Raw genomic sequence first — 18334 nt, forward strand, 5'->3', positions numbered from 1 at the left:
CGATTTCCTTCTTCAGAGACCTGAAGTTCTTGTCGTATAGATCTTTCAGTTGTTTGGTTAGAGTCACACCAAGATACTTTATATTGTTTGTGGCTATTGTGAAGGGTGTCATTTCCCTAATTTCTTTCTTAGCCTGCTTATCCTTTGAGTATAGGAAGGCAACTGATTTGCTTGAGTTGATTTTGTGTGGTATATTTACACAATGGAATACTACTCAGCAATTAGAAACAATGAATTCACAAAATTTTTAGGCAAATGGTTGGAACTGGAAAATATCATCCTAAGTGAGGTATCCCAATCACAAAAGAATACACATGGAATGCAATCTCTGATAAGTGGATATTAATTAGCCCAGAAGCTCTGAATACCCAAGGCACAATTAGCATAACAAATGACTCCCATGAAGAAGTAAGGAGAGTGTCCTGATCCTGGAAAGGCTTGATCTAGCTTTGGAGGGGAATATAAGGACAGAGAAAAAGGAGGGGAGGTGATTGGAGAATGGGTGGAGAGAAGAAGGCTTATGGGACATATGGGGAGGGGGGATCCGGGAAAGGGGAAATCATTTGGAATGTAAACAAAGAATATAGAAAAAAAATAAAACAAAACAAAACCAACCAACCAACCATACAAACAAACAAACAAACAAAAAAAGAAAGAAAGAAAGAAAGCTGAGCAAGCCAGGGGAAGCAAGCCAGTAAGAAACATCCCTCCATGTCTTCTGCATCAGCTCCTGCTTCCTGACCTGCTTGAGTTCCAGTCCTGACTTCCTTTGGTGATGAACAGCTGTGTGGAAATGTAAGCTGAATAAACCCTTTCCTCCCCATCTTGTTTCTTGGCCATGCTGTTTGTGTAGGAATAGAAACCCTGACTAAGACAGGACCTAAGAAGATGTATGAAGGTGTATGGAAAATAAATATACAACATTATCAAGATACCCAATGTTTTTATTTATTAGATAAATAAATACAAACAACCTCAAGGAAGTCCCCCACTATATAAAATTATTTAAAATAAAAAACATTGACCATATTAAGTGATGGTGAATGTATGGAGCAACTAGAATTATTACTTTTTAATTTTTATTCGGTTTTTAAGATTTATTTTTATTTAATATGTATGGGAGTTTTGCCTGCATTTCTGTCTGTGTAACACACGTGTGCCTGAGGCAGCCAGAGAGGCTGTTGGATTCCCTGGAGTTAGACCTTTGTGGGCTGCCAAGTAGGTGTGTTCTGGGAACAAAACCTAGGTCCTCTGGAAGACCACACAGTACTTTTAACTAGTGACACAACCAAAATATATAAACTTTGATGGTGGTAATAAAGAGTAGCTTCTTTGTTAAATAGTCTGGCAAATTCTTGTATACTCTTCTTCCATTTAACCATCCACTAGGGGACATTAACCCAAAAGAAATGAAAGAATATGCCCATGGAAAGACTTGGAGACCATAACAGCTTTATTTTAAAGACATCTAAAGTCAAAACAATCCCTATACACAGAAATGTAGAAAAACTGTTATGCATCGACAGCGGACTAGTACATGGGAAGTTACAAGCTGTTGACGTATAGAAAGTAGTGTTGATGTATAGAAGATGGAATTATTTTAATATACCCATGCCATTTGAAAGAAGGCAGATAAAACGGTCTTTATGTGTGATCTTGTTAACACTTTTAGGAAAAAAAATTAACGTTCAGTTACAAGAAACAGAAAGATACATAAGGAGGGCCAGTTATTGTAAATGGTGTGAGGAAACTTTTGAGGTTGATGGAAATGTTTTATTATGGGGATGACTTCAATGGTGTATAACATATTAAAATAGTTTACACTTTAGTATCAGTAGTCTGCAAATTATACTTCGAGCTGTAGAAATTAATTGGAGAGCTCCTTGGTCTTGCAGGAAACCTTGGGTTTCTTTCCTTTGCAAAACAAAAGAACTAGGTAGAGATGGTTTTTATCTGTGCAATATTAACTCCAAGTGTCATAACTTGCCTATAACCCTATCCCACCCCAGTCCCCACTGATCCCTGCTGTCCCCTGCAATGTTTGATATGGATGCGAAGTCTGGGGAGAAATATGTGTAAAGCTATTGATCTACAAAATGACATTGTCACTTATTACATTCTTTTTTTTTTTTCCTTAGTTGAAATCCCGGTGTAAAAATTAGGGAGACCCACGCAACTTCACGCCACGGTCTTACGTCACTGGCGCCTGGTGAAGCGAAGCTGCCATTGGCCTGCAGGTGTGGGGGCGTCGTCCTATAAATCCACAGCGCACAGGGGCACGCGGCGGCTTGCGGAGCGTGCGCAGAGCGCGTGCGGCCGGGCAGCTCGAGGCCCTGAGGCGGGACGCCCACGTGACGGCTGCTGCGATGGCACAGCTGCAGCACCCTGTGCGCAGGCGCAGAGCGTGGCCCGAGGCGCCGAAGCTCAGGCGGTAAGCGCGCCGAGGGCTGGCCTGAGAGCTGGTGGGCTGAGGGTGGAGCGCCTGGCATGTGGGGCCAGCGGCTCTTTGCTGGCCCGGCTGTGGCGGAGAGTGTGAGGTTAGTGGTAGTCTTGGTGGCGAGGGTGACAGGGGCCGCGCCCAGGGCGTTCTTGTCCACCTGCTGGCATTTTCGGGCTCAGGGTCGGGGCGAGGCCTATTTCCGGCCTCCCGCCCTCGCCCGCCCTCGAGGGCCGCCTGCCTCAGGGAGCTCGAAGGCGCCGCAGCTTCCCCGGGAGGCGCCGCTAGGCCCACTGTGCGGGATTTCTTCCCCTTCTGGCAAGTTCTGCGGTTTCGGCTTCCGACCCGCCAGAAAGCAAGCGTGGCGCGGTGTTCTCCTTCCCTCCGCCTTCAGCCATTCCAAGGCGAGGTTTAAATTCACCGTGCGCCATCCCCCTCTGCTCACAGCCGGGACGGCCCGTGGCAGGTCTTTCGAAATACACTTAAAAGAAGTCTAGAAAACAGGTTTCTTAAAACAAGTGCCAGGATTTCCAGAGTAACCTTGTAAATGTTCAGGAAGCGCACGGCCGTGGTTACACACCTTAACCTCAGCGCGCGGGAGCAGAGGCTCGCAGATCTCTGAGTTCGAGGCCAGCCTGGTCCACAGAGGGCGTTCCACGACCGCCACAGAGAAACCTGTCTTGAACCCCCCAGTCCTCACAAAAAAGGGTTTTCCAGAGAGAAATAGCCTCTCTAAAAGATTCCAGTTTCTTTTCTTTTTTTTTTTTTTTAACAGCTTCACAAACAGCTGAATTTTAAAACTGCTTTTTAAACGATCCCCGATTTGAAGATGTTTCAGTGATGCTATTTGAAACAAATTAAGCTAGACAAAAATCGGAAGTCTTAGATTCCTATAAATAGGCTCCGTTATTTTCTGTGATGAGTTAATTTCTCTTTTCATAGTTGAGAGCATTTGAAACTTTGATGTAGATGTTCTTGATTTAAAAACTCTCAAAAATGCGTCTCAAAACATGACATGTATCCTACATTTTAAAAGCAGTTTTGTGAAAAATTAACTTTTCCCCCTGTTTATCAGAATGTGTAGAATGTTTACCTTAAAGTTGAAGGCAAACTGATGCTCTAACCTATCCCTGTCCCCTGCTCCAGCTTTGGAGGGTGGAGATTGTGCTTGTTTTGAGAAATAAAATCAATTGGAATTGAACAGTGAAATAGATGAAATATGTTATCAGTTTAATATTCATGAGTAGAAAGTGATTCCTGGAATTTTGAGAATCAAATTGTAAAATAGTAGATACTTCTTTTGAAATATTTTTTATGTAATGAACATGATTTTTGAAGTAATAGGCAAATTTGTTATATTTCAGTTTTTAATTCTAGAGCATTTAAAAAATAGCCACTCTCAGGCATTTGTGTTTTTTTATTTCAGAATTCTTCTCTTGTTTGAGAGGGCTTTTTAAATTTTTTTTTTAAAATTTTTTTGTCTATGGCTCAACAGTTAAGAGCATTATTGCTTTTCTAGAGCACTGGTTCAGTTCCCTTCCTCCATGTTGGCATTTGGGATTTGGGACAGCTTGGTTTTCTTAACCACTCTGGAAATCAGTCTAGCGGTTCCTCAGAAAACTGGGCATATACCCAGAGGACTCGCCAGCATGCAATAAGGACACATGCTTCACTATGTTCATAGCAGCCTTATTTATAATAGCCAGAAGCTGGAAAGAACCCAGCTGTCCCACAATGGAGGAATGGATACAGAAATTGTGTTGTATTTATACAATAGAATACTACTCAGCAATTAAAAACAATGAATTCATGAAATTTTTAGGCAAATGGTTGGAACTGGAAAATATCATACTAAGTGAGGTATCCAATCACCAAAGAACACACATGGAATGCAGTCACTGATAAGTGGATATTAGCCCAGAAGCTCTGAATACCCAAGACAAAATTCAAATATCAAATGATTCCCAAGAAGAAGGAAGGGGAGAGCCCTTGTCCTGGAAAGGCTTGATGCAGCATTGTAGGGGATTACCAGGACAGAGAAGTGGGAGGGGTTTGATGGGGGGGTTGGGAGGTGATGGGCGGAGGGAAGATGGCTTATGGGACTTATAGGGAGGGGAGAACCAGGAAAGAGGAAATCATTTGGAATGTAAACAAAGAATATAGAAAAGAAATTTAAAAAAGACCAGAAAAAAAAAGTTAAACCTTAGTTCTCTAGATGCATTAACATGGCAGTTTATACCTGGCTGTAACTTTAGTCCAGTGGATTTGGAGCCGGCTTTTGGCCCTCTTCTGGCCTCAGCATGCACTGCATGTACACAGATGTACATTCAGGCAAAACACACACACACCACACCACACACACACACACACACACACACACACACACACAATATGCATGTTATTTCAAAATATTGATTTATATAAGTGATCAAAATCTGTTTGAATTATCTTACTTGTAAACCTGTAAAGGTTTGGCTAATGACAATGATAGAGATAGAGATGATGTATTTTGCCATCGAAAACTATAATATTTTCAGAACAAATACAAGAAACAGCCATGAGAAAACAGACAATTTTAGTATAGTTTGAATTTTGATAACCACCTTAGGGCAAATACTTTGAACATATGTGGTTTAGATTTTTTCATTGTTAATAGATATAAAAACCTAATTCAAGGTATTGAATTGTTAGTTTTCCAGGACTTGTCCAAATGGATGAAGATACACATTACAATAAAGGTACTGGCATTAAATATTATTTGGGGGTATAAGAGCTAAATGATACTGATTAACTTCTAATTTGTTTTGCATTGTGATTTTATTTTAGTTGAAGATGTTGTTGGAAGTCATGTAGAAGATGCAGTAACGTTTTGGGCCCAGGTAAATATAATACTGTTTTTCTCTTCTACCTTCCTCTTATCCAATTCAAATCTTTTCCAACAAAAATCAAAATCTAAAATGTGTTTTTTGTTTTTACTCTTCAGTTGATTAAAACTTACAGTTTTCCTGTGTTGAAAAAAATGCTTATAATATAGCTGAATTAAACAGCAAAATAATTAAGATTGGAACTTCAAAATTATGTTCAATGGGGTCAGGAAGCCACAAATGTTGTATTTGTAAAGCTGTAGCTCTACCTAGGGGTCCTTTGTAAGATTGTTTCCTGAAAACTTAGGCTAAACACTTTTTTTTTTAAAAATTACTCAAAAGCCCTTGATCCAAAAAACAAAAACAAAAAACAAATCTTAGCTTTCTGACCTGCATGTGTTTCTCTTTTTATGCCTTTAACACATTCACAGTATTTTCCTCATTTTCTTAGTTCTTTGAGGATTTTATTCAAAGTATTGTGGACATAGCCACCCCACACGCCTTTACCCCTCAAAATAAAGTTTTGTTCTTGATCCTGTAATGGACCAGTTTAGCATATATAGAACAGTAGTCTATGCTGACATTGAAGGAATTGTAGGCAGCACCTTTTCAAGTTGGCTTACCTTGAACTCACTAAATGTGAGTCACATTTAGAAATTTTGTATTTTTCCAACTTTCTTGGTATAAAAGTGACTAGTTCTGTTGATAGAAAAATAACACTAATTATATTTAACTTATTAATATAGTTAAATACACCATATCCTTATAAAATAATATTTTATCAAACTTGTCTTATGTTTTTAATTTTTTATTTTTTTTTAGAATTTCATGCAGTATATTCTGCTTTTATTATTCCCACTCCCAACTCCTAGATCTTCACCCACATCTCTACCCACACAACATCATGTTCTTTGTCTTTCTTTAAAACAAAATGAAAACCCATGCTGTTCAGTCTGTGTTAATGACTAGTGTTGTTGATGTATCCAGCATCAGTCCACTAAGGAACACTGACTGTCTCTCTCCCAGACACTATCAATTTTGAGTAGCTTCTTTGCTAGGGGTGCCCACTCCCCCTCTTCCACACCGGGGTCTGGGACAGCATTGTTTTGTTAGAAGTTATGTTGTGGGGAGGCCCAGGTGATATGTCAAACATTGGGCCATTTTGAATACACTTACACTATTTCAAAGACATTTCTTAAAAGTTTCTAGTATATCAGATGGTCATAGATTATAAAGAGAGTAAAGATTCTATACTCAAGCCGCTGGGAGATGACAAAGAAAACCCAGTTTTTTTCCCTAATGGCATGCGATTCGTTGTAAAATAAGTATTTATTTAATTATGAAATTTGGAGAACTAATGAAATGTGTCTTATTTCAATGTAAGCAGGGTGTGGTGGTACACCCGTTTTAGTCCAGCACTTGGGAGGCAGAGGCAGGTGGCTCTCCAAGGACAGCCAGCTCTACACAGATGTTTTCTCAACAAAACAAAACAAAACAGTAAAACAATATTAATCACCAAAGTTCTTGGGTTTCAAATGTTAAGAAGTGAATTTCTAATGTGCTGTTACTGATGAATTTTTGATTCTGCAAACTATGCATGATGGTGGCAGGGAGAGGAAATTGCATTTAAGTACACTTCCCATGGCTTGGGAACTTCTTATTAATGAGGTTAGGTGTACAGTATATAAAATAGAAGTTATAAAGAGCTATAGAAGAATATGATTAAGAGTTTTTAAAAACTATAGAAAAATCAGCAGAATTTGTGGTAAATTGTATATGTACACACAAACTTTTTATTTTTTAAAATTATATGCATGTGTATTTTGCATGAGTTTATGTCTGTGTACAACTTTCATACCTGGTGTCCAGGGAGGCCAGAAGAGGGTATTGGATTCCCTGAAACTGGAGTTACAGACAGTTGTGAGTTGCCCTGTTGATGCTGGGAATTAAACCTGGTTTCTTTGGATGAACAGCCAGAACTCTTAACAGCTTATCCATTTCTCCAGTTGTACATGTACTTTTTAAATGGTGCTCACATGTTGTGGATCTGTGTGGGTCTTCTATATTACTAGCACATGTGCCAGTTAGTGGTACCCCACACTGAATGACAAATTATACACTTAAGGTCATTATACAGGAATTGTATATGTACTAACTTAATACTTCCTAGTTTAGTGCTATTATTATAGAAATACAATGTGAATCCTATGAGTAATTAAAAACTAGTTTTAGCAGTCACATTGGTGCAAGTAAAAGGAACAGGTAAAATAATTTTAATACATATCTTTATTTAACTTAATATATCCAAAATATTGTTTCAAAATCTTATCAGCAAACTGGGCATGGTAATTCCATGGACCTGAAGCAAGAGAACCTTGAGTTTGCACCTGTCTTAAAAACTTAGACTCTGTTGAATAAACAAGGACTGGGGATGTGGTTTAGTTATACAATAATTGCCAAATAGAAATGGGTTCCATTTCCAATGCTAGAAGAAAGTGCACGCATGCAATTGATATAAAATACAAAGAAGACATTTTGCATTTCTTACTCACTCATTTATTTATTTATTTATTTATTCTTTTTAAGACATGGTGTCTTTGTGTAGCTCTGACTGTCCTAGAACTCACTCTGTAGACCAGGCAGGTCTCAAACTCAAAGCAATACGTACTGTAAAAAGTTAGAAAACATGCCTTAGATGAATGCATTAAAAAGATTAAAACTACTGTTGCTTTTCCTATATATCTAATGCCTATCTCAAGATGCAAATCATAAAATGTTTTTGAGATTAGGCTGAGATGAGAGTAGAGACACATAAGTAGAGATTTGGAAATAGAGAGGCAACCCAGGGTGGAGATCTGTTGTTTGCTTCCCCAGCCTGAATTCTGCTATTTAAAAGAGAATACTGTCAACTGAATGGCCTTGAGCAAGTTATTCTTTATTCTTTTACTTATACTGTACTTTTTATTCATACTGTGTTCTCAAATACTTCTAACCTTTATAACATGATAGATTAAAATTGTTATATGCTTATGAAAACTGCCACTATTAATAACAACAATATTACTGAATATGTACACTAGTGGAAATATAATCTAAGTAGCTTATTTAACTTTTTTTGCACCTTACCTTGGAGGTAAGTTGTACTGTCATTACCAAATTAAGGACTAAGGAAATGAAATTCCAAAAAGTTGTAATAACTTGCTCAAGGCCATTCAGTTGATAGTAATGGAACTAGAGTGAAGCTTTGATAATCTCATGAGTCTTAATGTATAATAATTATTTTATACTGCATTTCTAGAAAAAATGTTCATTGCAGTATAATTGTAATAAAAATAGACTATAAAACATTGACTATCAATTACTAAATGAATGTAAAATCAATTGTGATACATCCAGACAATAGAATTGTAAGAAATTATTATAAAGAAATGAGAATCCTTTTATAAAGAGCAGATCTCCAAGTTAAAGTCATAGTAAAGAAAAGTGTAAGGTATAAATGTTTATAGTATGGTATGATTTATAATACATACATACAATCTCTAGCACAGTTCAAGGAACTATAAGCACTAGTGTTTATGTATAGGGAAAAAAGTTGGGGGAACACAAGGGTAGAAAGAATTATTAATCATATCAGTCATTGTAAAATTCTTGGTCCTTCTTGGATTTTGTACTACTTATCTATTTGATATTTGCTCAATAATACAGACAAACCAAAAAATTTACTGAGTAAAAAGATATTTTCCTTAACTAATATTAATTGTTGCAACTCATATGTTGTTTCTCAAGTCTTTTATATACTTTATTATTCATCTGCTCAAGCAGCAGATGCTGTTGTATCACTATGTGCTAGGTACTGGAGCATGTACTGGAAATGAAAGATTAGTATAAGGTACACACCATGTCTCTGAAGATCTTACCTTCTAAGCATATAAAGCAAGTTATTCAGTAAATAATTAGCTATTTTCAATGATGTTCAACAAGGGGGGACTAAAAGATGATAGAATTTAAGCCTGAAAGTGTCCTCAACAATGAGTTGCCAGAATACACCAATTTTAAAAATTAACATAAAGGATGAGTAGAATTATGACAGAAGAAAGTGAGAGAAAAAAGGCAGAGGTGTACTTCAGCACACATAGGACTGACCATGTGTGAAAGCCCTGAAGCAAGAAGGAACACAACCAGTTTGGGAAATGAAGAAAGTATAATATGAGTGTAGCCTACAGAGGGCAAGCAAAAACAGTGATCTGAGGTTGAACGTTGAGTGTATTTTGAGGGCAATGCAAACTCATGAGTGGTTTAGGATAAATGAAGACATAGTAATATTTGAGTTAAGATGCTTACTAATATTGTGAACAGTGGACCGGAAAGAAGCAAAAAAAAATGCTTAAGGATTTAAGGATTGTCAGTATTCTTAGCCAGATGAATGGTGAATGGCAACTAAAAGAATCTTAAGTATTTTGCCTTCACCTTTCTTTCTTCCTCCTTTCTTTCCTCCCTCTGTCCCTTCCTCCTCTTTCCTTTTGTCCCTCTCCACCGCCTCCTTTCTTTTTGTTCTGGGGATTGAACTCAGAGCCTCATGCATTCTAGATTAATATATTCTACCAACTGTGCTATTACCACAACTCCTAATTCTTTTTTGCATGATAACATTGATATTCATCATGATCTCTTGAACTGTTCTTTGAGAGGTTTTCTCTCACCAGACATTATAGCCTCATTGAATATCTTATTCTTGTGTTTCTATAAAGCTTGGTATGTATGTGTGTATATTTGATTTTGTGTTTTTGAGGCAGCATGCCATCTCAGAGCCCAGCTGGCCTTGAACTCAAGGTCCTCCTGCATTCCCTACCTCTCAAGTGCTGGGGTTACAGGTGTACAGTTCCACTCCCAGCTTATATTTAATTTCTTCTAATTTGAAGAAACTTATTCACAGTAAAATTACAGAATCAGTTCAAAGGCTTTTTGTGTACTTCTTACCCAGCTTCCATTAATGGTAGCTTCTTGTATTAAGCATAGCACAGTGGGACAAAAGCCAGAAAAATTATATTGTCAGCTGAATTATATATAGCCATTATTTCAAAATTTACCAGTTTTTTTCATGTTACAGGATCCAATCTAAAAATCCCTACTGTATCTTTAAGAGGCCTCTAACCTTTGCTACTTTATCAAATTTTTTGACTTTGAATATTTTGGATGAGTCCCAGTTGTTTTTTATAAAGTATCCGTTAATATGGGTTTGTTTGATGATTTCTCATAAATTGGCTAAAATGCCCCAAAATGATGTTGTGTGCAGTGTGCATAGCATTGGGCTTTCTGATGTCATTATGTCTTATTGGATATATTAACTTTAATCTACTTGGTTTGAGATGTTCATTTTTTTTTTTATTTTCTAAATTCTTTGTTTACATTCCAAGGGCTTTCTTCTTTCCCAGTTCCCCCCACTCCATATGTCCCATAAGCCTTTTATACACCCATTCTCCAATCACCTCCCTCCTTTTTCTCTGTCCTGGTAATCCCCTACAATGCTGGATCAGGCCTTTCCAGGATCAGGGCCCTCTCCTTACTTCTTCATGGGAGTCATTTGATATGCTACTTGTGTCTTGGGTATTCAGAGCTTCTGGGCTAGTTAATATCCACTTATCAGTGATTGAATTCCATGTATATTCTTTTGTGATTGGGTTTCCTCACTTAGGATGATATTTTCCAGTTCCAACCATTTGCCTACAAATTTCATGAATTCATTGTTTTTAATTGCTGAGTAGTATTCCATCGTGTAAATGTACCACATTTTCTGTATCCATTCCTCCATTGAGGGACATCTGGGTTCTTTCCAGCTTCTGGCTATTATAAATAAGGCTGCTATAAACATAGTGGAGCATGTATCCTTATTGCATGCCGGGGAATCCTCTGGGTATATGCCCAGGAGTCCTCCGGAAGTGTCACATTCAGTTTTCTGAGGAACCGCCAGACTGATTTCCAGAGTGGTTGTACCGAGATGTTCATTTCTTAAGAATATAATTAATATTTTTTTGTAATTAATAAATGTTTTAGAGAAAGACACATGGGATTGACTAGTATTGCTTTTCCTAAATTTTCACTCTTAAATTTTTTTCTTGGTATTGTACTGGTCTAATGATGGTCTTTCAGCTTTCTTTATTCCTGCTGCATCTATTACTTGTTTTTCTGTAAGGAAGAGTCATTTCTTTTCTGTGACTACAGTGTGACTAGTGGATATGCCACAGGTTGTACATCTATTGCTCTTATTATTTATTTTTGCTATTTTGAATTCTTCATGTCTGGCCAATGGAGCAGAAGTTGTCCAAAGAACATAGTTTGGTTTCATGTCTTCTAGACATATCTTAGTCTTTCTTTGAGCACTTGCTTATTTTATGTCACTACAATTACACAGTTTCTAAGGATGATTTACTATTATTTGGTACTTTATTTGAATTCTGTTTAAGCTTAGTATAATTTCTTATAAGAACTCATTTGAATTATGAAGAAAATGGTAGCACAAGAATATGGTCTAATTCCCAGTGCTCTAAAGTTCCTTAAATATTAGACTTAGTAGAACCCTCAATTATATTTCATATATAATTTATTGAATCTCATACGTCTTCTGTTTTCTTCTTAGAATATTAGTAGAAATAAGGATATTATGAAGATTGGTTGTTCACTATCGGAAGTTTGTCCTCATGCTAATTCAGTTTTTGGGAATCTTGATCCTAAGAAGGTGAGCTTTATTCCTGGATATAATCATTCATCCTACATTTTAGCTTTTCTAGATTTTAGTATCTAGATTTTGGAATGTGGGGCCTATTTGAATAGAAAAGACAGATTTTGTATAATTTACATAGTAATTTTATTAAAAATAACTTATGGACAGAAATTCTGATATAAACTACAGTATGGGTTATAGACATGTGGGAAAGCATGTCCAGAGTGGGCGTGACCAGACTGAGCTGGGCCCTGTGGGGAGAGGAAGGAGAGGGGGACCAGGTACAGCAGCTAGGAGTCCAAAGATACAAAAGGCAGGTGACCAAAATGTCTAGATTATATAGCAAAGGAGATACTTTTTTGCCTGTCACAACTGGAAGTGGTTCGATTGGCATAAAATGGTTGAAAGCCAAAGGAAAGGATGGTAAACATCCTGTACAGCCTTTCACCTCTTAACAAAGAACCATCCAGTCACAAATGTCAGTAGAACTGAAGCAGGAGCAAAATTCACAGCATAATTTCTTGGCCCTTTTATTAGATGTCATTATAAATTTAAGTGAAAGTTTGGTGTTAATAATATTGTCTAATTTTACTCAGTTAATCATGCAGCAGTAAAGCATTTGATTTTTGTCGTTGCTGGATCAAACAGTAATTCAAGAGAGTGATAAATGAAGAGAACTTAATTGGCCAAAAAATGGAGAACTGGAGTCTCTGCTTGCGGTTTAGTGTCACTCCTCCAGGGGCCTGAGGAGTCACGGTATAAGAATAATGAGACTCAGGAAGAAATATCTGCCTTTTCTGTGAATAGGCACAAATCTTTGAAAAACTTGCATGCTATGTTTTTCTGTCTTCTGTGGTCTGTTATTTTCATATTTAACTAAAAAGTTAAAGTCTTAAAGTACACAAGGTACCAAATCTTTTAGTCTGCTTCTAATCTCATACCTCTGTAGACCCAGTGGAGAATCAGTGCTTTCATCAAAAGTAGCCTTCAAGTCCTTGCCAAGTGACTGTTACTACAACTCACATAACAGAGGCAAATTAATCTGATTATCATTGGCCTCCAAAATTATTAGTGACTTTGAAGTTAACTAAGAACACAGAAAGTCCAGAGTTTTATCTTTTTCCTTGTTAAAAATGTTTAACCATCAATCAAGAAAATGCCCCACAAGTTTGTCCACACCAATCTGGTGGGGGCATTTTCTCAATTGAGGTTCCCTCTTCCAAAATGACTAGCTTATGTCAAATTGACCCTGGACATACATATTTAGAAAGCAGTTTGACAACATGCTCTTTTGGCAAAACAGCACTAATAGTCTCTCCACTATGGCCTATGACCTTCCAAGTTAAAGACGTTTGGCCAGGTTTACAGTACCAGGCATGAACTTCTTCCTCCTATGGAGAAGGCCTTAAATCCAGTCAGAAAGTGGGTGATTATTACCACTATTGCTCAACAGTGGTAACATCTTGCCTTGTAGAACAATATTGTAGTATTCAGGATTTACTTCTGGGTAGTACCATGAATGACTTTTCTTCCCCAGTGGCCTGTATAGCACCTTATGGCACTGTAAAAGTTAGCAAGTAGGTAGAAAGTTTTCAGTAAGTTGCAGTTTTATTTTTCTATGTCCTGTAACCAAAGTGTGTTCGGTCTTTAATAGAGTCTTACCATCTAGTTGTGATGGTCAGCCAAGAGCAATGCAGTAGCCTATGCTTTTTTGGGGGGACCCTGATACTTCTCTGACCAATTAGTCATAAGGAATTATTTACATTGAACCATCCTTTCATCTCTGGAATAAAAACAGCTTGGTCATGGTGAATGATCTTTTTGATCTGTTCTTAAATTAAGTTTCAAAGTATTTTGTTGAGGGTTTTTTTTTTGTCTCAGTGTAATTTCATCATGGGAGTCTAATTTTCTTTTTGTTGTTATTGTATCTTTACTTACTTTTGGTATCAGGGTAAAGCTAGGTCACTAAATAGAGTTGGGTGATGTTACTTGCTTCTTTCTTTAATGGTAAGGTTTGTGAAGAATTACTGGTGGTTCTTTGAAGGTTTGGTAAAATTCACCAGTGAATTCAGCTGGGCCTGGAATTCTTTTAGTTAGAAAATTTCAAATTATTCATTCAGACTCACTGTTATAGACCTGTTTAAATTATTTGTCTCATTTGGCTTAATTTGTTATGTCATTTGCATTTAGGAATTTATGAGTTTCTTTTAGTATTTCTGCTTTGATGGAATGTATGTTTTCAAGGTAATATCTAATGTTTTTCTCATTTCATTGGTAATTGCTGTAAAGACTCCCTTTTTGTCACTTACTTTATCATTTGGGGTTGTCTCTCTTTTTTATTTTGGCTATTTGGATAAGGGCTTGTCAGTTTTATTATGTTGTCAAAGAACCAAGTATTTGATTAATTGATTCTTTGTATATTTTGCCTCATTTCATTAATTTTTTTGCCCTATTTCTTTGCACTTACTGATTAGTTATTTGATGTGTTTCTTTTTCCAGGGCTCTAAGGTGAATATTTGATTTACTTATTTGAGGGTTCTCTGATTTTTTTCCTTTTTTTTCAAGTTTCATTTTCTTTTTTTATTATTATTGTTGTTATTGTTTATTAATATATTATTACATTTCAAATGATTTCCCCTTTCCTTGTCCCTGCACCTCCCTCCTCAAATCCCATAAGCCATCTCCCCTCCCCCTGTTCCCCAATCAACCCCCTCCTGCTTCCCTGTCCTGGTATTCCCCTACACTGATGCATCAAGCCTTTCCAGGACCAGGGGCCTCTCCTCCAACAAGGCCATCCTCTGCTGCCTATGCATCTGGAGCCATGGGTAACACCATGTGTACTATCTGGTTGATGTTTTTGCCTCCGGGAGCTCTGGAAGTGCTGGGTGGCTCATATCATTGTTCTTCCTATGATGCTGGAAATCCCTCCTTGGGTTCTTTCTCTAGCTCTTCCATTGGGGACCCTGTGCTCAATTCAGAGGACGGCTGAGAATGTCTCCCTCTGTATTTGTCATGTACCAGCAGAGCCTCTAGGTGACAGCTATATCCTGCTCCAGTCAAATACTTGTGGGCATTGAAAATAGTGTCTGGGTTTTGTAACTGTATATGGGATGGATCACTAGGTGGGGTAGTCTCTGGATGGTCTTTCCCTCAGACTCTGCTCCACACTTTGTCTCTGTATCTCCTTCTGTGGGTATTTTGTTCTCCCTTCTAAGAAGGACCAGAATATCTATACTTTGTTCCTTCTTCTTGGGCATCATTTGATATATGACTTGTGTCTTGGATATTCCAAGCTTCTGGGCTAATATCCACTTATCAGTGAGTGCATACCATGAGTGTTCTTTTGTGATTGGGTTACCTCACATAGGACGATATTTTCCAGTTCCACCCACTTACCTAAGAATTTCATGAATTCATTGTTTTTAATAGCTGAATAGTACTCCATTGTGTAAATGTACCACATTTTTTGTATCCATTCCTCCGTTGAGGGACATCTGGGTTCTTTCAAGCTTCTGGCTATTATAACTAGGGCTGCTATGAACATAGTTAATATAGGCCCTTAGACTATACAGATCCCTCTTAGGACGTTTTAATTATATTCTGTAGGTTTTGGCATATTGTGTTTTCATTTTCATTTGGTTCTAGGAATTTATTTTATTCACTTTTTTATTTCTTCAAGGACCCAGTTGTTTTTCCGCAGTGCATTAGTTGATGATAGGTTAGCCTTTCCCGAGGCTGCATGGACAGGTTTGTTTTACTCTGCAGTTCAATGAATTTCTTGAAGTATTTTCCTGTAGAGCTGGAGTTGTGGTCATAAATTCCTTTAGCCTGTTTTTATCATGAGAAGATTTTATTTTTTTCTTGAATTGTGATGGATAGCTTTGCTAGTTACAGTAGTCTGAGTTGGCGATTGTTTTTCAGAACTTGAAATACACTTGTTCAGGCCATCCTGGTGTTTAAAATTTCACTGAATAATCTGTTGTTATTTTGATGGACTTATCTTTATTTGTGATGCTTCTCTCTTGCTGCTTTCAGAATACTTTCTTTGTCTTGTATATTTGAATTTTAATTATATTGACAATATGAGGTTCTTTTCTGGTCTTAGTGTAAATGCCTCTTGTATCTGATTTGGCATACATTTCCTTTCTCAACTCTGGGAAAGTTTCTGTTACAATTCTTAAAAACTGTTTTTTGTATCTTTAGATCTAGACTATTTTTCTTTTCTATGCCTTTTCAGATGGAATTCTTTCTGTTACCTTACTGTTTTAACTTTGCCTTGATTGATTGTTCCAGTTCCCCAACCTTGTCTTGAAGCTTAGATATTCTCTTCTCTCCGTGATCTATTCTGTTAGGGTTTTCATAGAGCTTTTAATTTGATTTTATTATTTTTAATTTCCAACATTTCATTGTTTTTCCTCAGTATTTCTCTTTAATTTCCTCTTTCACGTATTACCTAGCCTTCCTTATTTATCCAACTATTTTGTGTTCTCAATCAGGAGCTTGTTTTCTTTCATTTCCTTGAACATAGTTACAATTCTTTGGAGTTCTTTGTGATTTCATTTAACACATTCTTACTAGATGTCATTGCTATAAGATTAGTAATATTTGGAGGAATTATGTTGTCTTTTTTGTGTGTTTCTTATGTCACTATGTTAGGATTTACATGTGTGGTGTTATTTTACTTGGTACACACATTTTTATATCAACTATATTCTTTCAATTGAAGTATTTGCAATATTTTTGTGGGACTTAGATGTGGTAGAGTTGAGTGTATAGTTTAGAAAATAGTTTTCCAGTTAGGAGCTCAGGGTGCTTGGTGTGAATTATATATTACTTTCTGAGCAGGATATAAATTTTGAGATCAATCACAGCTGCTTGATATTATTCCTATGGAGATACTATACTAGCCAGTTAATGACAGTGGCCCCTTTGGCTTCCATAACTGCTAAATAACTAAGGATAGTATAGGATATACTTAGATTTTAGTTAATAAAATTAGGAGTGGTAGGGAGGTAGAGTGGGTAAAGATAAGGATTAAGCATTTGTCTTAGTTAGAGTTTCTATTGCTGTGACAGAACACCATGGCCAAAAACCAAGTTGGGGAGGTTTATTCTGCTTATACGTCAATCTTTCTATATATAATTGAAAGACATCAGGACAGGAACTCAAACAGGGCAGGAACCTGGAGTAAGAGTTGATGTAGAGGCCATAGAGGGGTGCTGCTTATTGGCTTGCTCCTTACGGGTTGCTCAGCCTGCTTTCTTATAGAACCCAGGACCACCAGCCCAGGGATGGCACCACCCACAGTGGGATGGGCCCTCCCCCATCAATCACTAAGAAAATGTTCTACAGGCTGGCCCACAACCTGACTTTATGGAGGTATTTTTCTAATCTGAGGTTCTCTCCTCTTAAATGATTACAGTTTGTGTCAAGTTGACATAAATCTAGACAGCACAATATTAGATTAACTTTGAAAAGAAAAAAAAATCAAGGTGTATAATGTAACTAGGAAGGGAAAATTAAGATTCTGTTAGGGTCCACAGATGTTAGAGGTTGTTATATCTATGGAATGTTGTAATTAAGTAAAAATAAGTGAGGATAAAGATGAAAGGAAGATATAGGAATAAGAGATGGTGATATATGAGATGTTAGAAGTGTAGTAGAGAATGCTTTATATTAGACTGGAGGGAAATAGTTCTGAAACCTGTCTGAATAGTATGTGAACAGAAGGTTATCTTTATGAGACATATATGCAATACTGAAGATTAAATAATAGAGAATAAGAAATAAGAAGAATACTTATGGAGTGAGTTTCTGGAACAGCTGTGCTGAGCTGAAAGGTGATGATACCCTCAGATTCCAATGGCTCTAAGCAGGCTCCTAGTTGTGTGAGGGGCCAGTAGGCACTGCAGCCTCAGTGTTCTTAGGGTTCTGGCATGCATGTGGTAGAGGAAGTTGTAAGACCTTCCATGGTAGTTAGCTTGGATTTCTGCACTCCACCATGGCCTTTTCTTGTCTTGCAGGTTACCCTCAAATTCACTTTAGTTCTTGACAGCTTCATAGCTACATAAACAATGCATCCTGGTCCTTCCTTTTCTGTACCGTCCCTGTCATCCTGCTCCCTACTGCCTCTCTTCCAGATTCAGAACTTTCTGCTGTGTTTTGTAGCCCATTTAGTTTAACCAGGGAAATCTGTGTGAGCATTGGAACCTGCTGGTTTCACTTGTAGGTGCACAACTGAAAGGCAGTGACTATTACTCGATTGATCCAGAGATTGTTCAGTAATGATGTGAGCTTTCCTGGGTTTCTCCTTTA

At 37.3% G+C, this 18334-nt stretch overlaps 1 protein-coding gene across 1 annotated transcript in view; it reads left to right on the plus strand.

Moving 5' to 3' along the window:
* Window positions 1-2487: 2487 nt before the first annotated feature.
* Window positions 2488-18334, plus strand: part of Stk31 (serine/threonine kinase 31) — an 88881-nt gene continuing 73034 nt past the window's right edge. Inside the window, exons 1-4 of the mRNA XM_052172525.1 lie at window positions 2488-2537; window positions 5129-5175; window positions 5264-5316; window positions 11936-12034. Of these exons, the coding sequence (XP_052028485.1) occupies window positions 2488-2537; window positions 5129-5175; window positions 5264-5316; window positions 11936-12034 (249 nt within the window). The remainder of the gene's footprint in view (window positions 2538-5128; window positions 5176-5263; window positions 5317-11935; window positions 12035-18334) is intronic.

The sequence above is a fragment of the Apodemus sylvaticus genome, chromosome 2 (assembly GCF_947179515.1).
Source record: "Apodemus sylvaticus chromosome 2, mApoSyl1.1, whole genome shotgun sequence".
In the NCBI taxonomy this organism is placed as follows: Eukaryota; Metazoa; Chordata; class Mammalia; order Rodentia; family Muridae; genus Apodemus; species Apodemus sylvaticus.